The 27,115-nt window shown below is 42.7% G+C and overlaps 1 protein-coding gene across 11 annotated transcripts in view; it reads left to right on the forward strand.

Moving 5' to 3' along the window:
- LOC124143154 (rho GTPase-activating protein 190-like) overlaps nt 1-27,115 on the forward strand; it is a 101,823-nt gene that overhangs the window by 24,090 nt on the left and 50,618 nt on the right. For all 11 annotated transcript variants that reach the window (XM_048386185.1, XM_048386192.1, XM_048386187.1 and 8 more), the window contains exons 2-3: nt 12,511-13,362; nt 18,630-19,302. In XM_048386185.1, the coding sequence (XP_048242142.1) occupies nt 12,960-13,362; nt 18,630-19,302 (1,076 nt within the window). In that variant the 5' untranslated portion in view covers nt 12,511-12,959. The remainder of the gene's footprint in view (nt 1-12,510; nt 13,363-18,629; nt 19,303-27,115) is intronic.

The following is a 27,115-nucleotide window of genomic DNA, read 5'->3' on the forward strand; positions in this document are numbered from 1 at the left end:
AGGGCAGTTATCTCCCTCGGACAGGGCACATGGTTTATGAAGAACCTGACCCACAGGTGCTGGCCACATTACACACTGGCTGCCTCTCCCCTTACACAGGGCAGGTAGACTGCTTCCTCTCCCCTCCCCCTCACACAGGGCAAGTAGACTGCTTCCCCTCCCCTCACACAGGGCAAGTAGACTGCTTCCCCTCCCCTTGCACAGGGCAGGTAGACTGCTTCCTCTCCCCTCACAAAGGGCAAGTAGACTGCTTCCCCTCCCCTCCCCCTCACACAGGGCAAGTAGACTGCTTCCCCTCCCCTCACACAGGGCAGGTAGACTGCTTCCCCTCCCCTCACACAGGGCAAATAGACTGCTTCCCTTCCCTCACAGAGGGCAGGTAGACTGCTTCCTCTCCCCTCACACAGGGCAAGTAGACTGCTTCCCCTCCCCTCGCACAAGGCAGGTAGACTGCTTCCCCTCCCCTCCCCCTCACACAGGGCAGGTAGACTGCTTCCCCTCCCCTTGCACAGGGCAGGTAGACTGCTTCCCCTCCCTTCCCCCTCACACAGGGCGAGTAGACTGCTTCCGCTCCCCTCACACAGGGCAAGTAGACAGCTTCCCCTCCCCTCACACAGGGCAAGTAGACTGCTTCTCCTGCCCTCACACGAGGCAAGTAGACTGCTTCCTCTCCCCTCTCACAAGGCAAGTAGACTGCTTCCTCTCCCCTACCCCTCACACAGGGCAAGTAGACTGCTTCCTCTCCCCTACCCCTCACACAGGGCAAGTAGACTGCTTCCACTCCCCTACCCCTCATACAGGGCAAGTAGACTGCTTCCTCTCCCCTACCCCTCACACAGGGCAAGTAGACTGCTTCCTCTCCCCTCACACAGGGCAGGTAGACTGCTTCCTCTCACCTCACAGGGCAAGTAGACTGCTTCCCCTCCCCTCACACAGGGCAAATAGATCGCTTCCTATCCCCTCACACAGGGCAAGTAGACTGCTCCCCATCGCCTCACACAGGGCAAGTAGATACCCACGTTGTGGGTATGTTAATCCTCTGCAAATGGTTTTGTTCCTGGGTGAGAGTTAATTTATAAGGTATTGTTTTGTGTTGCTTCAGTCACTATAAAGCGGAGTAAATGTGAAATACCCTCATTTTGAGTAAAGGATTACCTATGGATATTGGATGTATCTAGTCATCAAGAATTTAGTCACATTTGCAATTTCAGATAGTCAGGCAATTCTTATTTCTCATTCCTCAGACAGGTTAGGAAATATATAATCTGATGACAGGCCCCCTGCTCCCCTTGTCATGTATTTACCTGGGAGTTCTTATAGACTGATAATAGCCCCCATGTCTACGTAAAAATAAATAAAAGATAATTGATGGTAAAAAGTTTGGAAAATTGGAATTCAAATTTTTTATTTATTATCGTAACTAATGACTTTTTCAGCAAAGGCATCTTTTACTTGTAATTCAATGATAGAAAGGCCAAAAAAGAGATAGGGCTTTCTTATTTAGTTTACATTGTTTCATTGCGTACCTGTAAATCCAAGAAAATAACATTTTTAAAAAGCATTTTAGACATCATGAAGCAACCTAATCCTTCTTTCCAGTTTGCCTGCCACCTTTAAAATCCCAGATAGACCAGCATTTACCTTAATATGGGGTCGAGAAATAGTCATGAATTTATTACCTTATGCTGATTAATTAAAAAAAACCATAACCTTTGTCAGTTTCAAGGATGATTATGTTTCCATGTAGGATTCAATGTTTTCATTATGGCAGAATTATTTTCCACTTTCCAAATTCTAATGTCCAATTTTCATGAGCATCCCCAACTTGGTAGCAGTTAGTACAAACAAGGCCAGCTTATCAATATGACAGTGCCAGATAGTTATTACACTGAAACAGGTTTAGCTCCCCCATCTTGGTAAAGCTGTTTACTGCTGTCTATGGCGCTGTCATTGTTTCTGGAGGGGAGGACAGAAACGTCGTCTGTCACCGCTGGGAGACAACGAAGGCATGGACGCATCATTAACCTTTGATGGTGTCCTCATACTCGGGCTCAGCACTGATCAGCAGTGATCAGCAGCTTGGAGTTGGGGATGCCCCTCAGAACTGGAACACGGGGAAGGTTAGGGGTGAGTGTGGAAGCGGAAGATTGTGGTACTTGTAGCAGTGGTGTAGGTGTAGTGGGCTGGCTGGAGAATGGACGGTGTTGACTGTGTAAATGTCACGGCAGGTTATTAGCTTGCTGTTGCTTCAGGGGTGCGATTATGAATGTTTTTGATAAACAGGGCTGATGCTAAATAATCTGTGTATTGGCCATGTTTGTGAAGAAGTTAGTCATTTACCGTATTTCATGCATTAAGCATCCAGGATGGTGCTTGTTGAATTCTGCTTGGTTTAACAAGGTTAGCTTCTGCATTCTTCTTTATGGTATAAAATGTTGGATAAATAAGTTGTTGGTTTTTTTAAGAAGCAATTTTATTTTCAAAACTTAGAAAGCAACTTCGGTATATGTGAAAGATACAAATCTGTTACAGTGTACTTATGATCTTGATAATGGCTATTCTAATGTTTTGAGTTCACCAATTGTATATTTTGTTATTGTTTTAATAGTCGGAGTAGCACAAGACCAAGCTTTGTGAGACAGCTGTGAGACAATCATGAGAGAAACATTAAATAAAAGCGACAAAACCCTTTCCATATTCATAAGAAATCTCTGCTAAAAGCAGCATTGATTGTATGTTTCCAGGTATATCATACGCATTCATGTGTTAATCATGTTAATGAATCACTATCAAACAGTGATGATACCAGGTGTTCGTGAAAAGGTCATTCAAGTCATTCAAATACATGTAGAGCTATGTCGCCAATATTTGTAGAATATCTTTTATTTTTATTTTATTTTTATAATATTATGCATTATTTCCTTGAACATTTTTTATATATTTGTCTGTTTTTATGACCCCTGCAGACAGGTGGGTAATGCACTCCTGGTTAAAAAAACTCAAAGGGACAACTAATTTTAGTTTGTTATATCTGTAGTTCGTTATATTAGCATATATACAGCAAATGCCAAGGACAAAGAATACAGATTGTTATATCTGTCATTTTGTTAGGAGCGTGTTCGATATAAACATAGTTTACTCTAAATCATGTTACTGCTGGATTCAGAGGGAGACTATTTGTCACTGTCATCTCTATTGTCTAATATATTGAGTAGATATTGATATGTAGAGATGAGATATCCTTGTTGTACATATGTAAAACACCAAATGTCATTGTGCAGATCATGATGTGAGACAAAGTTATATGTTCAAAATGTTCTGACTCCCAACCCCAATCCCAAACAAATAGCAGCGTTAGAAATTGGCACTAGTCCTGTAGTCCTTACCAAACTGCCCAAAGGTAAAGGTATCCTAAGGACTAGTAGAAATTGGCCAATTTTAAGGTTTTGCTGTATGTTATCATTATGAGGACTAATGGACAAAAACTGTTAGTTTCTACCCCTGAATAGTAAAAAAAGTTCTTGCATTTTATATAGTTATTGCCATAGATTGGTTACAAGAAATGTTCTATATTCTTCGTAACAATGAACACAAATCATTGTGAATGTTAGAAGCATGATTGAGGGACATAACTTCAAATTAAGGACTTTTTTATCCCAAGAAAGATAAGCTGATGTCAGTGATGAGTAGTGTTGTGATTGGACTGGTTGATGTGGGCTTGTGCCAGTAACTGCGTAGTGGCCAACGGTGCTGACATGCCGTCCACACGCTGGTGCTAGCACACACTGGGTGGCTGGGACCTGGTTCTCTCTCCTCCCACACAACTAGGTCACACACTGGGCCAATCAATACAAGAACACATGTACAGGCCGGTGCATGGACTGAAGCAGCCAAGCTGTCTGCCGAAAAGGGTGCCTGTTACTTGTCTCGGGTATTGTAGGTCACAGTGACTTTGCTGGAGGCAAATAGCACCTGGACGTTTAATGATTTTAGCAACATTCTTCTGTATTTTTCCAATTTGACAGAAATTGTCAGGATATTTTGACAATTGTCAGTGTCTTAGAAAATGAACCAATCTGATATCCTGAGTAAGGGCAGGAGAAATATTATATACCATAAAGGGCACCTGTTACTAGTCGTGGGCATGGTCAGTCAGGGTAGCAAGTGTTATATACCAAATAGGGTACCTGTTGCTCATCTGGGGTGTCAGTCAGGGTAGAAGTGTTATATACCGAAAGGATACTTTGAATGTTATGTAGGGAGAGTAGTTTAAGTCATAGGGTACATGTTCTGAATTTATGCTTGTCAAGGTAGATTGATTTTTGCCTCTTGAAAAATCCTGTCCAGATTATTTGTTCAGTTGTTGGGTGGTAATATTGTAAAAAAAGCACTTTCCTTTCCTCATGTGTGCACCGGTTATTGAAATGAAATGCACTTTTTATAAGTTTCTTTAAATAGCCCACAACTCAATATGTGACTATGACTTTAAAATAGGCATGAATGATAAAGCACCTCCCACACATGGAAAGTCATGTGACATTTTCCAAGTGGGAGTGTCCTCAGGTCCCCCGCTCTGACAATGCCTAATTTCCTGCACATGACCACTAACTTTATCTAACCATGGTTTCGCTTAGTTCCTCAGCAGGGGAGAGATAGGACATTGAAAACACGGTGAAGATATGTATCAACAGTTTACGCAGGGCAGCTGGTGTATGCTTGATGGTCATGTGATCTGATGATGCAATTGACAAGTCATGCTCAAGGTTTGGAGGTTGGCGTGATTTTAAAGCATGTAACAGATTATGACCTCATTAAGTGATTTGTCAGATAGATATTCAGTATCTTTGTAGACCCATGGCAACCGAGGCTCGTCATAAGAGGTGACTAATTGGACAGAATGTCAAGCTCAGAGACGTAGTTGATTTCAGGTCATCATATACCAATTGCATGGATTGATGCTCATAAGGTCAATCACTGGGTCGTTTGGTACAGACTTGATGGTGTACTGACATCTGCATATAACTGGAATATCGCTCAGTACTAAAAACAAACCGTATTTTGACTCCAGATTCAGGGAATTGTATTGGTTGCATTGGAGATTAAATAACAAACGTTCAGAAAATATTGTTTTGAAAATCAGCCTCTGGAGGCAGTTTAGGCATTCACTTTTTTCAAGAAATTCAAATATGTGAATGTGGCAGGGGAGATAAAACTTTTTTCCCCCTTCCCCCTCCAGTGTGGTTGGGGAGAAAAAACTCCCCTCCCCCTCCAGAGGCTCTCCATAAAACGTGTTGCTGGAGAATGTCTTGAAAGAAGCTACATGTTTGTGAGGGGTGTTGAAAAAAAGGGCCATCTCGCTGTTAAAATGTCATTATTTGTGTGCCATTTTTATGATAGCAAACCGTTTTGATGTTGTGTAGAGTTAAGAAAGGACAAGTATTTGCAGATGTCCCTGAAAAGAAGAATGACATACATTTGGGGAGTATCATCTCTTAGAAAACCTACTCACCACTATAAATACTGGTTTGATCTCTCTTCTAGACACCTGTGTTTTGACCCAGAAAATATATTCATTAGCTGTTCGTTAAAAATATATTCAGTTTACATCAGACAGAAAAATATTTTGCGAACAGCCATTCCACTTCGGGGTAATTGATGTCTTATTCCATCATTATAGTCATACAGACAGGGGCACGGGGGACCTAGTCGTCGTATGTGCCGCAATTCACTGTTCAGAGTTGCATCCCTTGCCTTGGGGAGATTTTAGTAATGTCTGTATTTGCATGGGGAGAAAACAGACAGAAACCACATATTGGACAATGAGTCCGGGGAATCTGGACATGGCTTTTGTGAAAATGTCTTGTACACATGTCAGTCAAAATCCTAAAATTATATATATATATATATACGGTATTCGACGTAATAAGCGTCCCGCTCGAATAAGCGCCCACGGCGATATTTGCTAATATATTGGCTAGTGAACAATCCCAATTAGCACCCTTCGTGTGTTATATGCACCCTTAATTACGGGAAATTAAATTCTGGAAAAATATATCTGGCGTCTCTAATACGCACAGACTTTTCTTTTGTATCATTTCAGGCTGTCAGCCTAAACCACAAATTTACAATCTTTCAACTCTTTCACAAAATTATATTCTAATAAGAGCCCCCTCTTTCTAATTTTGAGAGCGCCCTGGGCGCTTATTACGTCGAATATGGTATATATATGTTTTGGATACATACACGTATGCCCCCGAATCCCCATCCCTAATCATATATATATACATGTATATTTACACAATTCCTGGATTTTTTTTCTGTTCTAGCAATCAAGATCTGCAACCTGTCTATTGACATGTCAATGTGTGTATATTACTGTAGGTGTGGGTGATTGGCTTTAGTGATGCTATATCTATTGACATGATATATTCCCTTTAATGCCCTGTCTATCATGTATGTATGTTTTGATGACGAGGTGTGGGTGATCAGCTACAGTGTTGCTATATCTATTGACACGATATATTACCTTTAACAGCGTTAGAAACTGGCACTAGTCCTGTGGTTCTTGCCAAACTGCCCAATAGTTAAGGTATCATAAGGACTAGTAGAAATTTGCCATTATTAAGGGTTTTGCTATATGTTATCATTGTAAGGATTTGAAGACAAAAACAGTTAGTTTCTATAATTGCTGCTTTAATGCCCTGTCATGTATGTATGTCTGGATTACTAGGTGTGGGTGATCGGCTACACTATTGCTATATCTATTGACATGATATATTGCCTTTAATGCCCTGTCTATCATATGTATGTCTGGATGACTAGGTGTGGGAGATATGTGATCAGCTACAGTGTTGCTATATCTATTGACATGATATATTGCCTTTAATGCCCTGTCTATCATATGTATGTCTGGATGACTAGGTGTGGGAGATATGTGATCAGCTACAGTGTTGCTATATCTATTGACATGATATATTGCCTTTAATGCCCTGTCTATCATATGTATGTCTGGATGACTAGGTGTGGGAGATATGTGATCAGCTACAGTGTTGCTATATCTATTGACATGATATATTGCCTTTAATGCCCTGTCTATCATATGTATGTCTGGATGACTAGGTGTGGGAGATATGTGATCAGCTACAGTGTTGCTATATCTATTGACATGATATATTGCCTTTAATGCCCTGTCTATCATATGTATGTCTGGATGACTAGGTGTGGGAGATATGTGATCAGCTACAGTGTTGCTATATCTATTGACATGATATATTGCCTTTAATGCCCTGTCTATCATATGTATGTCTGGATGACTAGGTGTGGGAGATATGTGATCAGCTACAGTGTTGCTATATCTATTGACATGATATATTGCCTTTAATGCCCTGTCTATCATATGTATGTCTGGATGACTAGGTGTGGGAGATATGTGATCAGCTACACTGTTGCTATATTAGAGCCTGATGTAATGTACACACACATCTGGCTTAACCTGGGTCAACATCCATTACTTTGCTCTGCTAGCTTTTAGTCGTATATGTATATTTATACAATGATCCTTATTAAGAAGGAAAGTCATGTGGCTGTGAGGTAGCCTAGTCAGCAGGGTTAGAAATTAATGCTAGCCCGAGACTAGTACAAATTGTTAGCTAGACTTGTGTAACCATGGAGTTTGACTTATCTTCATTAAGCAATATATCACGTGACATACCACAGGTCTGGGTAGTCCTGTGGGTACCCGGGTCATACCCAGGACCCACCCGACCTGAGTTACCCATCCCAGCCCTACTGTCTACAATGTAACTCACATCTCAGACAAGCAGATAGTCCTGCACCATGACTGTGGAATTTATATTTTTTAGGTATTTTTTTTTTTTACTAAAAGCCTAGGCAAGTCTAGATCAAACTAACCAAGTCTAGTTTGCTTGTTTCAACAGCAGAAGAGGAAAGGTTCTTTTGAAGATTTTTTAAAAACTTAATTAACAGACATGTTTTCATTGACTAAGTGTTATAAGTCTAACAAGCAGATGACTGGCCATGGCCGTCCATGACTGTCCATGACTGTGAGCATGTCCCTTCATAATGACCAATGAAACAGTCCTGAGTACTGCATGTTGATGATAGAATGATGCATCAAATATGATTACATATACTCAACAAAAAAGTATGGAATATTATGTTGTGACCTGTGAAGATTCGTGGTAGAATAGGTCTGCAGCTACCCATGCTTGTCGTAAAAGACGACTAATGGAATCGGGTGGTCAGGCTCACTGACTTGGTTGATGCATGTCATCGTATCCCAATTGCGTAGATCGATGCTCCTGATGACAATCACTGGATTGTCTGTTCCAGACTCGATTATTAACAGACCGTTGTCATGTGGCTGGAATATTGCAGAGTGCAGATTTAAAAAAAGAAAGACATTATTTTGTAGTGAAGACTGCGCTCAATTTCATAAAAATATCCTCAAAATAGTCATGGCACCCTAACAGGGTTTTTTTCAGTATACTTTAAAAAATGCTTCCTTACTTATCATTTCTGCAGAAGTGCATTGTTTAGACTTCGAAGTTTTTGTCTGTTGGATGTGCAGTAGCTATTCACTCTACCGGGCTCAGCTTATTGGCATGTTTGAAATGCCATCATCGATTCACCTATTTACTCTAACAGTATCACTCGGTGCCTACGTCCGATCTACACACATACCTATATATACGATCTCATTGTCTATATTTTTTTAACATCTGTTATTTGCTTTGTAAATTGCATGTTCATAATTTGCAACATCAAAATCACAAAGCAACAAAAACAACAGTTTGGAACAGAAAAAAGCTGTGTCATGACAGGTAGTCATGCGAGTGTGTAGGATTTGGACGATTATAGACAAAGGGGGATGGCATGGTGAGGCCAGTGTATTGTGGTGGTTGTAATTGTATATACTCCTACCCTGGATTGTGCCTGTACCCAGTGACCTAGTCAGTCAGGTGGGGAAGTGGGTGGGAGAGGGGGGCACCTTGCTGTACTCCATCAAGTGGGAGAGGGAGGAACCTTACAGTACTCCATTCAGGTGGAGAGGGGGGCACCTTGCAGTACTCCATTCAGAGGGAGAGGGGGTGGGAGAGGGGGGCACCTTGCTGTATTCCATCAAGTGGGAGAGGGGGGCACCTTGCAGTACTCCATCAGGAGGGAGAGGGGGTGGGAGAGGGGGGCACCTTGCAGTACTCCATCAGGAGGGAGAGAGGGTGGGAGAGGGGGGCACCTTGCAGTACTCCATCAGGAGGGAGAGGGGGTGGGAGAGGGGGGCACCTTGCTGTACTCCATCAAGTGGGAGAGGGAGGAACCTTACAGTACTCCATTCAGGGGGAGAGGGGGGCACCTTGCAGTACTCCATTCAGAGGGAGAGGGGGTGGGAGAGGGGGGCACCTTGCTGTATTCCATCAGGAGGGAGAGAGGGTGGGAGAGGGGGGCACCTTGCAGTACTCCATCAAGTGGGAGAGGGAGGAACCTTACAGTACTCCATTCAGGGGGAGAGGGGGGCACCTTGCAGTACTCCATTCAGAGGGAGAGGGGGTGGGAGAGGGGGGCACCTTGCTGTATTCCATCAAGTGGGAGAGGGGGGCACCTTGCAGTACTCCATCAGGAGGGAGAGAGGGTGGGAGAGGGGGGCACCTTGCAGTACTCCATCAGGAGGGAGAGAGGGTGGGAGAGGGGGCACCTTGCAGTACTCCATCAAGTGGGAGAGGGGGGCACCTTGCAGTACTCCATCAGGAGGGAGAGAGGGTGGGAGAGGGGGGCACCTTGCTGTATTCCATCAAGTGGGAGAGGGGGGCACCTTGCAGTACTCCATCAGGAGGGAGAGAGGGTGGGAGAGGGGGGCACCTTGCAGTACTCCATCAGGAGGGAGAGAGGGTGGGAGAGGGGGGCACCTTGCAGTACTCCATCAGGAGGGAGAGAGGGTGGGAGAGGGGGGCACCTTGCAGTACTCCATCAGGAGGGAGAGAGGGTGGGAGAGGGGGGCACCTTGCAGTACTCCATCAGGAGGGAGAGAGGGTGGGAGAGGGGGGCACCTTGCTGTATTCCATCAAGTGGGAGAGGGGGGCACCTTGCAGTACTCCATCAGGAGGGAGAGAGGGTGGGAGAGGGGGGCACCTTGCAGTACTCCATCAGGAGGGAGAGAGGGTGGGAGAGGGGGCACCTTGCAGTACTCCATCAGGAGGGAGAGGGGGGCACCTTGCAGTACTCCATCAGGAGGGAGAGGGGGTGGGAGAGGGGGGCACCTTGCAGTACTCCATCAGGAGGGAGAGAGGGTGGGAGAGGGGGGCACCTTGCAGTACTCCATCAGGAGGGAGAGAGGGTGGGAGAGGGGGGCACCTTGCAGTACTCCATCAGGAGGGAGAGAGGGTGGGAGAGGGGGGCACCTTGCAGTACTCCATCAGGAGGGAGAGGGGGTGGGAGAGGGGGGCACCTTGCAGTACTCCATCAGGAGGGAGAGAGGGTGGGAGAGGGGGGCACCTTGCAGTACTCCATCAGGAGGGAGAGAGGGTGGGAGAGGGGGGCACCTTGCAGTACTCCATCAGGAGGGAGAGAGGGTGGGAGAGGGGGGCACCTTGCAGTACTCCATCAGGAGGGAGAGAGGGTGGGAGAGGGGGGCACCTTGCAGTACTCCATCAGGAGGGAGAGAGGGTGGGAGAGGGGGGCACCTTGCTGTATTCCATCAAGTGGGAGAGGGGGGCACCTTGCAGTACTCCATCAGGAGGGAGAGAGGGTGGGAGAGGGGGGCACCTTGCAGTACTCCATCAGGAGGGAGAGAGGGTGGGAGAGGGGGCACCTTGCAGTACTCCATCAGGAGGGAGAGGGGGGCACCTTGCAGTACTCATCAGGAGGGAGAGGGGGTGGGAGAGGGGGCACCTTGCAGTACTCCATCAGGAGGGAGAGGGGGTGGGAGAGGGGGGCACCTTGCAGTACTCCATCAGGAGGGAGAGGGGGTGGGAGAGGGGGCACCTTGCAGTACTCCATCAGGAGGGAGAGGGGGTGGGAGAGGGGGCACCTTGCAGTACTCCATCAGGAGGGAGAGGGGGTGGGAGAGGGGGGCACCTTGCAGTACTCCATCAGGAGGGAGAGGGGGTGGGAGAGGGGGGCACCTTGCAGTACTCCATCAGGAGGGAGAGAGGGTGGGAGAGGGGGCACCTTGCAGTACTCTAGCATCAGGCTGAATATAAGAGGTGGTGTTTGACTCACAGGAGATTAAATGCCTGAATAATAACGTAAGAAAAGTTAGGAATTTGAGGTCCTATGATGCATGGAAGCTGTGAGAAATGGAGCCCAGGTTTAGGTTTCATCACTGCTAGTGTAGCCTATGTTGAGGTGCAGTAGCAGGTAGCAGGCCGCTGCATCGGCTTATGTATCTGACAGGTAGGGAGGGCAACTGCGACCTAGCCAGTGGTGAGATTTAAAGGGGTCATTGGGGACTCCTCCTGTAGCATTTGAATGATGGATCCTTAGCCATATTAGGATTATTACAAAGGAGCCTTTGATTCTCATTCTTTATTTTAACATTGCTCACTTAGATACTATTGTAGACAAGTAGGAATTTGCTGATTTTGCATAGTTTTCTGAAATTTTGCTAAATCGTGACAAAGTTATGTGGATTATTCTTGGGCTGTGTGGGATAATGTTATGTCGTAATGTTTTAGCACTATAAAGCCTTTACTTTAAATTACTAAATTAATTAAAATTGTCTCATTTTATTAAAATCACCAGAATTCCATGTCAACTTTAACCAAGATTTGCTGGTTACAAAATGTAACCTGGTTGAATGTGTGTCATTAAAACCTTACTCACAACTCCATCCCCTGAACACAATTAACAGACAACCCAGATTGATGAAATAATTCACTCACTCACTTTGACCTTGAAGAAAACTGCCACAATCACGACATATCCCCACCTAAGGACCTGGTGTATTAGGCAAATGCATCGGGGAAATTTTTTAAGCTGAATTGTATAACTAAAAGCGTCAAAAACATGATCTGATTTCACACTGTATGTAAGTCCATTATTAATCACACTTCAACGTGTTTAAAAGATTTAAGATATTTGACAGACATTTGAGTAGAGATTATTGAAAATTATGATAACATTTTCAAAGCCATATAGAAGTAGGTTTGACCAAGGTGTGTCCTTACCATTCATTATGCCCCTTATCCATTGAGGGTTGATTGCAGGTATAATTATGCTTACTCGATGCTATCAGTGAGCATGCCTTTATACATATACTCGTTCATGATTGTAGTCACTTTTAGGACTATTTCACAGCCAGATTCGAATCACAAGTGAAAGGCGCAGTTTGTATTTAGTAAATACTTCTCATATTTCTGAAGCAAGAGAGTTCATTGTGTTCCACTTTCATTCTTTGAAAGGGAATTTCAACAGGGAGCAAACGGTATTTCCACCCCATTCCATCCAGTGGGTTATTTTATCACGACATTCATCAGATTCTCTCTCTGTTTGCAGGTGCTAGCACATGGATGTTGCTGTCGCATGTGGCGGGTGACCTTGAGGTCATGACCTTGCACCGAGCAACCCGGTGAAGGAAATGACAGAGAAGTTTCCTACAGCGATGTGACTCCACTGATGCTAATCCTTGTGTTGTAATAACAGCTTCGCCAACACATCCCCTCCTCCTAACATGCAAGCTGGAACGTTTAGGATTCCTTGAAATATTTTCACAGATGACATTTTGAGAATATTTACAGATTCAACATTTATGTGCAATTTGTAGTGAATTAGGACTCCTTTGTTGAGGATTTGTTTGTTTTCCCTCCCATCGTGGATTATGTTGTTACGTTTTACGTCCAGTGCAATAATGGCTCTACGATGCAGTCAACGATTATACGCAAATGGCTGATCTGTGGATAATGGTGGATTCAATGCCTTTTGGTTGACGACGTCACGCAGTGGTCATGGCGAAAAAGGCAGAGGGACGCACTTTTAACATCGGCGTGATCGGATTATCTGGAACTGAACGGGAGAAGGGGCAATATGGTGTGGGCAAATCCTGTCTTTGCAATCGATTCCTGTACCAGGTTGCGGACAAGTACCACACCGAACATATCTCTGTGCTGTCGCAGAGTGACTTCGCAGGACGTGTCATCAACAATGATCACTTCCTGTACTGGGGCGAAGTCACCAAAACGGACGAGGGGAATAATTTTACTTTCAACGTGGTGGAACAGACTGAGTTTATTGATGATGTGTCGTTTCAACCATTCAAAACGGGGAGGACGGAGCCCTACACCAAAAGATGTGTTCAAACCAAAGTGCAGTCTGCAGAGAAACTGATGTATATTTGCAAGGACCAACTTGGTAAGTATCATTGTAATTTTCAGTGTGTCAACAGTCGCATCTTGCCCCCGACTGTACCTGTTGCTGTTTGACAGATAAGACTCTTCAGGCTCTTTAAATTTAAATATTGTACCTTAATCGACAGACAAATAACACAACTGCGATCTGGCCACCTATGTACACAGAAAATTGAAAGGTACACAGTGTTACATAACAGATGAGCCCGGGGTTGTATTTGTTGACTCCACACAGCAAACAGAAACGTTTATTGTGAAGAGTTGGTCCTATTGATAGATGTTGCAGCTTCAGTTAGGATATTTCTGAGCCAGGACATTGGTCTTTGTCAGGAATTGTATGTAAAAACGTTTTGGCTGACATAGAAATTTGATCCTGTGGTGAATCGGTGAACTGTATAAATAAAGAAATGCCATCTAGGCATGGGGATGATTGTGGAGGATGGAGCAGGTGAAAGGCCGGGATAAGTCTTCTGGGCAGGGTTTCACACAAACAAATTAGGATGGAAATATAAACACTAATTGTTACAAGCCAGTGCATTTTTTTGTAGGAACTAGTACAGACTGATTGAATTATGCTAATACACTTTTGATAGGGATATTTTTATCTTTCCACTATACACAAAATGATTTTCATATGTCAAGTGTATATTTCAATAGAATGACATATCTGATCATCCCTGTCAAAGATTGAGTAGTATATGCTGTTGCAAATACAACATCAAAATAGGACTAGGATAGTTTGGATAAAACTTGCACCAAGAACACATGGTTCCTGCATTGTGGGAAGCTAAATTTTCTGGACATCAATAGAGTTACCTGTGTTCGCATTACTCCAGTCATGACTGTAACAAATTAGCTCTGAAACGTCATCAGTACTGACAGAGTGAGGCCAATCTCAGATAACGTCATGTCATCAGTACTGACAGAGTGAGGCCAATCTCAGATAACGTCATGTCATCAGTACTGACAGAGTGAGGACAATCTCAGATAACGTCATATCATCAGTACTGACAGAGTGAGGCCAATCTCAGATAACTCCATGTCATTAGTATTGACGGACTGAGGCCAATCTCAGATAATGTCATGTCATCAGTACTGACAGAGTGAGGCCAATGTCAGATAAAGTCATCTCATCAGTACTGACAGAGTGAGGACAATCTCAGATAACGTCATATCATCAGTACTGACAGAGTGAGGCCAATCTCAGATAACTCCATGTCATCAGTATTGACGGACTGAGGCCAATCTCAGATAATGTCATGTCATCAGTACTGACAGAGTGAGGCCAATCTCAGATAACGTCATCTCATCAGTACTGACAGAGTTAGGCCAATCTCAGATAACGTCATCTCATCAGTACTGACAGAGTGAGGCCAATCTCAGATAACGTCATATCATCAGTACTGACAGAGTGAGGCCAATCTCAGATAACTCCATGTCATCAGTATTGACGGACTGAGGCCAATCTCAGATAATGTCATGTCATCAGTACTGACAGAGTTAGGCCAATCTCAGATAACGTCATCTCATCAGTACTGACAGAGTGAGGCCAATCTCAGATAACGTCATCTCATCAGTACTGACAGAGTGAGGACAATCTCAGATAACGTCATATCATCAGTATTGACGGACTGAGGCCAATCTCAGATAATGTCATGTCATCAGTACTGACAGAGTTAGGCCAATCTCAGATAACGTCATCTCATCAGTACTGACAGAGTGAGGCCAATCTCAGATAACGTCATCTCATCAGTACTGACAGAGTGAGGCCAATCTCAGATAACGTCATCTCATCAGTACTGACAGAGTGAGGCCAATCTCAGATAACGTCATGTCATCAGTACTGACAGAGTGAGGCCAATCTCAGATAACGTCATATCATCAGTACTGACAGAGTGAGTTCAATCTCCAATAACTCCATGTCATCAGTATTGACGGACTGAGGCCAATCTCAGATAACGTCATGTCGTCAGTATTGACAGAGTGAGGCCAATCTCAGATAATGTCATCCTTACTGTCACAAATTAGATCAGAAATTGTTACTGACGAAGTAATATTTAATTTATTTTGTGAGAATGAGATTCTGCATTCACTTTCACCCTGTTTATCTGTTCATGGATTTTGTGCATCATGAATATAGAAGGCCCAATGAGAAATGAACGAAAAGCCCTTTTTATCCAGTAGCCCAGTCCAGTGCATCCCACAATTCTTGAATTGCACGATGTGGTCGGGCTGTCTTGCTGCCGATTGGTCGTCAGGCTATGTCTTGGTGATGACTGATGTTGCTGTCACTAGTTACCTGGTCCAGACTAGATTATTTAGAATGTGCAAGCTGGAATATTGCTGACCATAAAATTATACATTCACTCACTCACTTCTACCAAAGACGGATTGATTCTGGGCCCACTTGCACAAAGCAATCATAGCGCGCCAACTACTGTAAGTGTATGTTAAAATATGGGAGGTACGATCATCAGTGTTACGACTGTCGTAAGTCTATGTGAAAGTAGTGGAGCAATGATTGTTATAGCCCTTCAACTATCATAACTCTATGTTAAAATATGGGAGGTACGATCATCGTAGTGTTACGACTGTCGTAAGTCTATGTGAAAGTAGTGGAGCAATGATGGTTATAGCGCTTCAACTATCATAACTCTATGTTAAAATATGGGAGGTACGATCATCGTAGTGTTACGACTGTCGTAGGTCTATGTGAAAGTAGGAGAGCAACAATTGTTATAGCCCTTCAACTATCATAATTCTATGTTAAAATATGGGAGGTACGATCGTCATAGTGTTAGGCTGTCGTAAGTCTATGTGAAAGTAGGGGAGCAACGATTGTTATAGCCCTTCAACTATCATAACTCTATGTTAAAATATGGGAGGTACGATCGTCATAGTGTTACGACTGTCGTAAGTCTATTTGAAAGTAGGGAAGCAGCGATTTTTATAGCGCTTCAACTATCATAATTCTATGTTAAAATATGGCAGGTACGATCATCGTAGTGTTACGACTGTCGTAAGTCTATGTGAAAGTAGGGGAGCAACGATTGTTATAGCCCTTCAACTATCATAATTCTATGTTAAAATATGGGAGGTACGATCATCTTAGTGTTACGACTGTCGTAAGTCTATGTGAAAGTAGGGAAGCAGCGATTGTTATAGCCCTTCAACTATCATAATTCTATGTTAAAATATGGGAGGTACGATCATCAGTGTTACGACTGTCGTAAGTCTATGTGAAAGTAGGGGAACAACGATTGTTATGGCGCTATGACTGTTGTAAGTCTACGTTAAAATGTGGGAGGTACGATCATAAGTGTTACGACTGTCGTAAGTCTATGTGAAAGTAGGTGAGCAACGATTGTTATGGCGCTATGACTGTTGTAAGTCTACGTTAAAATGTGGGAGGTACGATCATCAGTGTTACGACTGTCGTAAGTCTATGTGAAAGTAGGGGAGCAACGATTGTTATGGCGCTATGACTGTTGTAAGTCTACGTTAAAATGTGGGAGGTACGATCATCAGTGTTATGACTGTCGTAAGTCTATGTGAAAGTAGGGGAGCAAGGATTGTTATGGCGCTATGACTGTTGTAAGTCTACGTTAAAATGTGGGAGGTACGATCATCAGTGTTACGACTGTCGTAAGTCTATGTGAAAGTAGGGGAGCAACGATTGTTATGGCGCTATGACTGTTGTAAGTCTACGTTAAAATGTGGGAGGTACGATCATCAGTGTTATGACTGTCGTAAGTCTATGTGAAAGTAGGGGAGCAAGGATTGTTATGGCGCTATGACTGTTGTAAGTCTACGTTAAAATGTGGGAGGTACGATCATCAGTGTTACGACTGTCGTAAGTCTATGTGAAAGTAGGGGAGCAACGATTGTTATGGCGCTATGACTGTTGTAAGTCTACGTTAAAATGTGGGAGGTACGATCATCAGTGTTACGACTGTCGTAAGTCTATGTGAAAGTAGGGGAGCAACGATTGTTATGGCGCTATGACTGTTGTAAGTCTACGTTAAAATGTGGGAGGTACGATCATCAGTGTTATGACTGTCGTAAGTCTATGTGAAAGTAGGGGAGCAAGGATTGTTATGGCGCTATGACTGTTGTAAGTCTACGTTAAAATGTGGGAGGTACGATCATCAGTGTTACGACTGTCGTAAGTCTATGTGAAAGTAGGGGAGCAACGATTGTTATGGCGCTATGACTGTTGTAAGTCTACGTTAAAATGTGGGAGGTACGATCATCAGTGTTACGACTGTCGTAAGTCTATGTGAAAGTAGGGGAGCAACGATTGTTATGGCGCTATGACTGTTGTAAGTCTACGTTAAAATGTGGGAGGTACGATCATCAGTGTTATGACTGTCGTAAGTCTATGTGAAAGTAGGGGAGCAAGGATTGTTATGGCGCTATGACTGTTGTAAGTCTACGTTAAAATGTGGGAGGTCCGATCATCAGTGTTACGACTGTCGTAAGTCTATGTGAAAGTAGGGGAGCAACGATTGTTATGGCGCTATGACTGTTGTAAGTCTACGTTAAAATGTGGGAGGTACGATCATCAGTGTTACGACTGTCGTAAGTCTATGTGAAAGTAGGGGAGCAACGATTGTTATGGCTCTATGACTGTTGTAAGTCTACGTTAAAATGTGGGAGGTACGATCATCAGTGTTACGACTGTCGTAAGTCTATGTGAAAGTAGGGGAGCAAGGATTGTTATGGCGCTATGACTGTTGTAAGTCTACGTTAAAATGTGGGAGGTACGATCATCAGTGTTACGACTGTCGTAAGTCTATGTGAAAGTAGGGGAGCAACGATTGTTATGGCGCTATGACTGTTGTAAGTCTACGTTAAAATGTGGGAGGTACGATCATCAGTGTTACGACTGTCGTAAGTCTATGTGAAAGTAGGGGAGCAACGATTGTTATGGCGCTATGACTGTTGTAAGTCTACGTTAAAATGTGGGAGGTACGATCATCAGTGTGCTATGACTGTTGTAAGTTTACATGAAAGTAGGGAGCTACAATCATCATAGTGCTACAACTATTGTAAGTCAATGTTAAAGTAGGCAGCTATGATCGCTGTGTGCATGGGGACCATGTTCTTCTCCCACTCCCTGTCCCTCGCAGCCATCAGGCAACTGTCAGTCCTCTGTCTTTGCAAGGCTCGCCTGAAACTATATGCAGCATCTTCTAATGACATCATTCAAGAAACATATCAACAATATTCTCTTTGAACATGTCATTATTCCCTATTTGTGTGTTGTAGGTATGGAGTCAGACTACGAACAGAAGCTGATGCCAGAAGGGAAGTTAACCATTGACGGCTTCATCTGTTGTTTTGACGTCAGTCAGGCCCCCCAGCGGCCGGTTGACAAGCAAGTGGAATTTGTGGCAGCGTTGCTGAGCGCCGTTCTCAAAGCCAAGAAACCGCTGGTTCTTGCAACCACAAAACACGATGATGCAGAGGAACATTTTGTGGAAAAAGTGGAGAAATTACTCAACAGACGGGAGTTCAAAGGTTGCTTTCCATTGGTGGAGACATCCGCACATGACAATGTGAATACGGAGCTTGCATTTATGACTTTAGCCCACCTTATTGACAAGACTAAAGCTCGAGCCAAAGTGATTCCTTTCCATGAAGCATTGAAAGCTCGGCAAGAAATCCTCGGGGTTGCAAACAAAGCCTATCAGAACTTGCTCAAACTGCACGTCACAGATCCAGTGCTAACTTGGCAAGCGTGTCGGAAGAAGTTTGTGAACGAGCCTGACTTTGGACATTATGTTGACCTATTCGGTACGGATAAGGCGAAGAAGTTGTTCCGCAACCACGTGAAACACCTGCGGGATGAGCAGATTCAGCTGAAGGAACAGACATATTTGTCCCAGATACCCAAGATTTTAAAACACTTCCTCCCTAGTCTAGATGCAATAGGTGACAGGTCAGTAATTTTGGCTTCCTTCCGTTTTATTTGCAGGTCTCATGGTATAAGGATACAGTGACTGCACGTTTTGGCGCCCCGAGCTATTTACGGATTTTGCCTATTTTAGTTGAGTAACATTGTATCCAAATTTAAGTGCCAGGCGTTTAAATTGAAAAGGACAAAAACATGATAGGAAGGATGAATATCCCAAGTTTAATGAAATGATACTCACAAATCTAATGAGAGAGCAATACTTTAACATCAGACATGATTTTATTTTTCAACTTGAAAAACATAGTACTGCTGATTGATGATCAGAATTGAAATGACAGCTGTGAAAAAAAGTAGCAAGAAAACAATATCACAGTTATGAGTGTCTGTCATATGCATTTAAATTGTCACACTGCGTATCCAGAATATCACCTACAGTCCAGTGTTTCTTGTAAATCTGGAACCCGCTAACAGCCCTTAAGGTGTAATATTGGTGCAAATCGGCCATATTGAAGTGTGCTGCAACACATCTTGAAGAGCATCGGGGAGGGGGACCAATCAACTTATAAAAAGCGTTTCATTTTTTTCATTTTTAAGCCAATGGGCTAAATAACAAGGGGGCTTAAGGTGCAGTCCCAGTAGAACAGGTTTCTGTGTTTGTGAAACTCCGAGATTACGGGAAGAAAGGTTTCTTTGTTTGTGAAACTTGTAGAGATTCCAGGTAGAATATGTTTCCATGTTTTGTGAAATGTGGAGATTTTGGAAAGAAAAGGTCTCTATGTTTGTGAAACGTGTAGAGATTCCAGGAGAAATTGGTCTCCATATTTGTGAAACATTTAGATATTCCCGATAGAATAGGTCTTCATGCTTGCGAAACATGTAGAGATTTGAGATGGAATAGGTCTCCATGTTTGTGAAACATGTAGAGATTTGAGATGGATTAGGTCTTCATGCTTGTGAAACGTGTAGAGATTTGAGATACAATAGGTCTCCATGTTTGTGAATCGTGTAGAGATTTGAGATACAATAGGTCTCCATGTTTGTGAAACGTGTAGAGATTTGAGATACAATAGGTCTCCATGTTTGTGAATCGTGTAGAGATTTGAGATACAATAGGTCTCCATGTTTGTGAATCGTGTAGAGATTTGAGATACAATAGGTCTCCATGTTAGTGAATCATGTAGAGATTTGAGATACAATAGGTCTTCATATTTGTGAATCGTGTAGAGATTTGAGATACAATAGGTCTCCATGTTTGTGAAACATGTAAAGCTTTCACGTAGAAGAGCCTTTAGGTGTCTGTGTTTGTGAGACATTTGGATATTCTAAGGCAAGAAATTGCCCAGTACTTAATGCTCACAGTATGAGTGGGCTAGGATCAGATGGTTACAATGTATTTGGGGCAGTCGGGTAGCCTAGTGGTTAAAGCGTTCGCTCGTCATGCCGAAGACCCGGGTTCGATTCCCGACATGGGTACAATGTCTGAAGCCCATTTCTGGTGACCCCTGCCGTGATATTGCTGGAATATTGCTAAAAGCGGCGTAAAACCATACTCACTCACTCACTCACTCACTCACTCACTCACTCACTCACTCACAATGTATTCCGTGGCTTGCTCTGAGTGTCACCACACCAACATATGTCACAACCAACCTTGGACAGCAAATATAATAATAAAAACATAATATTGCTGATTCAGCATAAAACCACTTCATTCACTCACTGGATTTTGTTGTGTGAACAAGAATATCCGAGGGAATCAAATTGGATTTCACTTTCTTGTTCGGTATCAACATTGGTCTGCACTTTGATGGTTGATTAGCCTCATTTTTTAACATTCATGTTCACTTCCATAGCAGGCTATTGGAGTCAGTGAGAACTTCTCTCATTACATGGGTGATATTTCACTCCAGATAACAGTCCTGGTTATCATTCTGAATACAGTGATCCCTCACTATTGCGCTCTTCGATAAAGCGCTACCTCGGTTACTACGCGCCAATCAAATTATAGCTGTGATACCAAGCTCGTGTATGATAAATTTCAGAAGTTGGCGAAAGAATTTTTGTTAAATCGTGTTATTCTGAACGTTTTAAGCAGGAAATCACGATATATATTAAAAATATGGAACTTCGCGAATGTATCGTGCTAGGTTACGAGCTGTGACAAAGATTTTTCATGCATATATTTTTGCATTAAACGTTGTGTCCGAGCCGAGAATTCATTTCAAGGCGACGAAAGCCGAGATGTCATTTGACTTACATTACACGCGATCGCACGAAACGATGGAAATAATAACTTAGATGTAAGTTTGATTACTTTTAGATATATTTTTGTTGATTTTATTTATCACTTTGTATAATATATTTAAAGATTTGTTTAAAACGTCTTTATTTCTCTCTTTGATGTGGACCTGTTGTCGAAATGTGTGTCCAAGAATTTTATTTTCAATAACATCCCGCAAAATAGTGAATAATTTTTTAATTTATCGATAAAAAATGATAAATTGAAATGGAATACGTATTTCAGACATTGTGAAATGTGACACATTTAATAAATGAATGATATTACAGGTAGATCTAGGTCCATAAAAATATATACTATTTTGACGTGACGTGAGATAAACACATATTGATGATTTGAGATTTGCCGAGCGCGCTCCCCCGCCTCGGCCTCGGTTAAACGGCTCATCGTCTATAACGCCCACCAATTATTTGGACCCCATTGGTAGCGTTGTAGCGAGGGACCACTGTATTTCGAATCCCAGTTTGCTCTGATTACGTTTCCAGTTTTGTCAGCACCAGATCCCAGCTTGTGGGTAAAGTAGAAAACATGTAGACCTCCATCACTTCACGTTTAAATGCATCGATGTCACTGAAGTAGTGTTCACAGACGCTTTCAACAGCAGCCAACTCATTCTGCATATATGAATATAGAGAAAGAGATTTTAATGATATATTTCATCCTAATGTTAGATTTTACTAACTCATTCTGCATCACCTGTGATGGTTCTGGAGTGTTATAGGTCCTAAGCACTTCATGCATGTCTACCTGTGGGACTATTTGAGGGTAGGACCCAGTAGCTCATGTAGCAAAGGTTTCATGTGACCAGTGCTTGTTGTAAGAGCCACTTTAATGGTGATATAGTGGTTCCAATGTGATATCTAGTTAATTGTGTAAAATGCATTTACTTTGGCTCATGTTATCAACCACTTGTTTGCATGGCACAGAGTTTATGACCAGTTATTCAAAAGGTAACACCTGCAGTAAAACTAGAGGTGAGGTGAAATAGGGTTTACGTCGTGTCCAAGATTTTTGCACTTATATAGCGACGTGCTTGCACCTGTGTGTGTGTGGCTGCTTGTACTAGTCCGGAGTGATGCTGATTGATAGTGCTAGCCCACTGAGATACCATGCCACAGTTTAATATGAATATCCCGCTCAGACACAGTATACTGACTCCGAGCCAACCAGTCCTTGTTTTTGCCCCTTAATGCCTAGTGCCCTGCAGAGTTACAACAAGTACCATCTTTTAATGTTTTTTGGTATGACACAGCCGGGGATCGAACCCTGGACCTTTCGCTCTCCGGGCAAACGTTCTCCCACTAGACCACGGAAGCAGTCGTAGAACTAGAAGGTACAATACCTAAATCACTTGACGAGTTCCTCTACCCATACGCAAATACACCTGTTACTTTCATTTCCTTCTATTGAGTGTATAGTAGTGTACTGCTCAACATTTGGTAGGGATAATGAGTTATTTCATGCTGTAGATAAACTGATTATTTCTGAGTGTGAAATAAAACAACAGTCATTCCACTTCAGCTAAATGGTATGATAAATTGCCACCTATGAGCTGGAGCATCACCACTGAGTGGCTCCGATTGTAGACTGACTGTTGTCAGTGTTGTTGTTCCTTGTGGGGATTCCATGTTAGAATAGGTCCCCAGCAACCATACCTGTCATGCAAGGCGACTGAATGGTTCGGCTGATTAGGCTTTGTTTGTTGTTTAACGCCACATGATGACGGTCTGTAAATAATCAAGTCTGGACCAGACAATCCAGTCATTGTCATCAGGAGCATCAATCTACGCAATTGGGGTACGAAGACATGCATCAACTAAGTCAACGAGCCTCTTACGACAAACATCGGTTTCTGAAAACCAATTCTAACCCGGAATCTTCATGGGACTGATCAGGCTTAGTCACTGGCTTGTCTGGTCTAGGGTTGGATTATTGACATCTTGCCATCATACAACTGGAATATTGTTGAATATGACTTTAAACAACAAACAACAAATTCAGGCTGCAAACTGTCAGTGATCCTTTATTACACAGATGGTAATCGTGACCAATACTGTTGATTATCATATACCTATCAATGATATAAGGCTTTGTGCATGTGCGATAGAGCCAACATAGAGACGATCATATCACAGAGGCTGTAATAACCAGACCTGTATTACATCTTCTGCTAGGGTGATATGGCTCGTCAAGGCATTTTGAATGGATGATCACTATCAGCCCAGGTGGTAAGAAATTGGAGTTATGTCCCTTAGTGCATTGTCTGCTCGGCTAGCTTTTCCATGACAATGTCTTCCAAACAAGGTGAAAATGTATTGTATTAACTTGCAAATATCAGTGTTTACTGCATTAATCAACAGACAAACAAACAAATAGATATATTTCACAATTTGATGTTATGGTGCATGATAAAAAGGCTATTATATGGCCGTTTTCATACTACCCTGTATATCGACCCGAGACCAACATATCGGCCCTTTGGCCTTGGAACCACCAGCCGAAATGGTATGGAAATGGCATATATTATAGACCTCCAAATATTGGCCACTGCTTTGCTGTATCTTCAACTTTAATTCACTACTTGGATTGAGTTGTAATCGACTGACTGTGGCATTAAATCCAATTTTCTGTGGATTTTTTACTTGAATATTTTTAGGGAAGTGCACCTTCTGCATGTATTTGTGCCATGGCTTCTTCAACAGAAATCCTAAATAAATGTTTATGATGTCAGCCATTAGGAAGTGACAAGTCCAAACAGCAGGTGCTCTTACAAATGTCACAATGTTAGTGATCTCAACATCTAATAGACATAAAAAAGTCACACAAACAATGACATCCTTGTTTTAGATATATATTTTTAAAAAAATGAAATATCCTTTGCAGGGTCTAGTGTTTTACACAATGGTAGATCAAGTGACAGCAGTATGTTTCCTGGCCTGTGCTGGAGTTGATAGGCTAAGTGATCGGCAGCTTGTTCGTGTATGGATTATACAGGATGTCCTCAGTCAGGGAAGCAAATAGGTTTGGTCTTGTTGTGACCTAGGAAGCATTATTTGTGTGTGTGGATATACACGTGTCAAGTGGCATTTACAAAATATTTACTCTGAAGACTGCCCCTATAAAGAGAGAGCCAATGCCCAGAGAGTGGAAGGTCAGGGGTTTGATCCCTGGCTGCTGCATACCAAAAGAAATAAAGAGATGGTTCTTGTTATACACTTGCCATTAAGGGGATGAAAAACATGCATGCACGCAAGTGCCATAATCTTGGACTCTCATGTGAACACCTATTTCACATCACTTCATCTTGACATTACCCAGCAGTGTTAGAAATTGGCACAAGTCGTATAGTCCTTGCCAAACTGCCCAATAGTCATAAGGACTAGTACAATTTTTTTAAAGTGTTTTGCTATATATTATCATCATGAGGACTAGTGGACAAAAACTGTTAGTTTCTAATGCTGCCAAAGTGACATTATTTGTGTGTCTTTGTGTGTCTGTGTCTGTCTGTCTGTCTGTCTGTCTGTCTGTGTGTGTGGTGTGTGAGAAGTAGCATTTACCATAATCATAACATTTACTCTTGGTACTTGGGGTGACTGGATACAGCAAGGTCAAGATACGATACGTATCATGATATATAGGTCACTATACAATACATATTGCGATATGCATGTTTACGTCAAATCGCATAGAAACTTCTTACTATCAGTATTTCAGAGCAGGTTCAAAAGAAAAGGCTATGTTCATAGTAGCTTTTTTTGGTAGTGATCTTGAATGAATGACAAAAACGCTGACATCATTAAACAAGTAGTAAATAATTTATTTTAGCAAGTGTACTGTCTTGTATTGATACAGAAAAAACCATTGTGTATCGCATTGTCGCATGAAAACTCATGATACACCGGTGCACTGATGTATCTTACTTGGCACCAATGAGTGGTGAAGGAAATAGTTATAGCTTTCTCCATGTCAAAACTCCGGCACATGTGTATTAGTCTGTGAGTGAGTGATTCCGTACATGGGTAGTCGAGCTATGTCACGATGGTCGGGAGACCAGTAGTGGATGATGGTATGATCAGTGATCCATGACATTGAGGCATGGTGACACTCACCATGTCATACCTTTTGACCATCCAATCTCCAGTAGTTTCAGGTAACAAGTAAATCTGGGCAATTGTGTACATGACCAGCTATTCTCAAAACTAGGAGACATTCCAAACGGTTTTGCTCCAACACTGGAATAGACAGGCAATGTGTGCTGGGTGGGTAGTACCAAATGATGCTATGACACCACAGGTAAGAAGGTTAGCTTTGTCTTTGTCCAGACTTGTGCTACATTATTGATGAAGGCAGTGCAGGTGTGGCAGATGACTGGTGAGCCCAGTTGATTACAACACATGACACAGGTAATCCCTTCAGTGTGGGTTCGGAGTTAGAGTTAGGCCACTATGTATCAGGGGGGCACGGGTGGCCCAGTCATCTAAGGCGCCGCGATTCGCTGTGCAGAGTTGCATCCCTTGGGCACGCCAGAAACCTATGATTGTGGGTTCGAATCCCGGTTCGCCCCAATTATGTTTCTAGGTTTGTCAGCACCATACCCGTGCTCGTGGGTTTCACCGAAGTGGTAAACGTCAGAGACCTGCATCACTTCGGGCTTTCCTCCCACATTAAGCTGACATGCCGTGATATAACTGGAATACTGTTAAAAGCGGCGTTAAACCCAACTCACTCACTCACTCACTCACTCACTCACTCACTCACTCACTCAATATGTATCAGCCACCTACATTTTGCCAAGGTGTTGGTCTGCAGCATTGTCCACAAAATAACTGCCTGCCCGCCTGCTTGTGGCTGCTAACTTGTCTGTCGGGCTGCATGAAATTGTTTAATACCTGCCCGACTATCTGGTAGATAATTTACGTATACAATTTTATTATGACTTCTTACAGATTCTCAAGTAATTGTTTGCATTATTTCTTTTGAATCAAGACACGATTTGTTGCTTATTTTTTTGCGATTTTTCAATATCTCTGATGTCTGAATATGGGCCGGTAACTTTGAAGATGGACAGGCAAGACTTAGGGGTCACCTGCCCGACTGTCTGGTTAGGTTTCAAAACTATTTCAAACACTGGTCTGCAGTATATTATTCTGATATGTCTCACAACTACTTTTAGATGTTCTTTCTTTTTGGATAAGACTGTTTGATCATGCTGAACAATTTGTTTGAAATGTAAAACTGAATCCCAGTGTTGGAAATTAAGCTGGCAAGTCAAGGGGTCCTTGTCATAACACTAGGGGTTAAAGTTAAAGGTTTAAGCAAGAACCTTAAGGACCCCAGGACCCCAGGACCCCCTTTAATTTTGAACACTGCAGTCCTGTACACAACCGACCAACTGTTTGTCATGCTTCTCTACAACATATTCTTGCATATTTATTCCTATTTGATGGTTGACGCTGGGCTTCTGGCAACAGCTGTCCCCTTCCTGTTTCATGATGTGTCTATTGATTAAGCTTATGAGCAGTGACTTTGATGGACACA

This window comes from Haliotis rufescens, unplaced genomic scaffold (genome assembly GCF_023055435.1).
Source record: "Haliotis rufescens isolate VD_foot unplaced genomic scaffold, xgHalRufe1.0.p SCAF_6, whole genome shotgun sequence".
In the NCBI taxonomy this organism is placed as follows: Eukaryota; Metazoa; Mollusca; class Gastropoda; order Lepetellida; family Haliotidae; genus Haliotis; species Haliotis rufescens.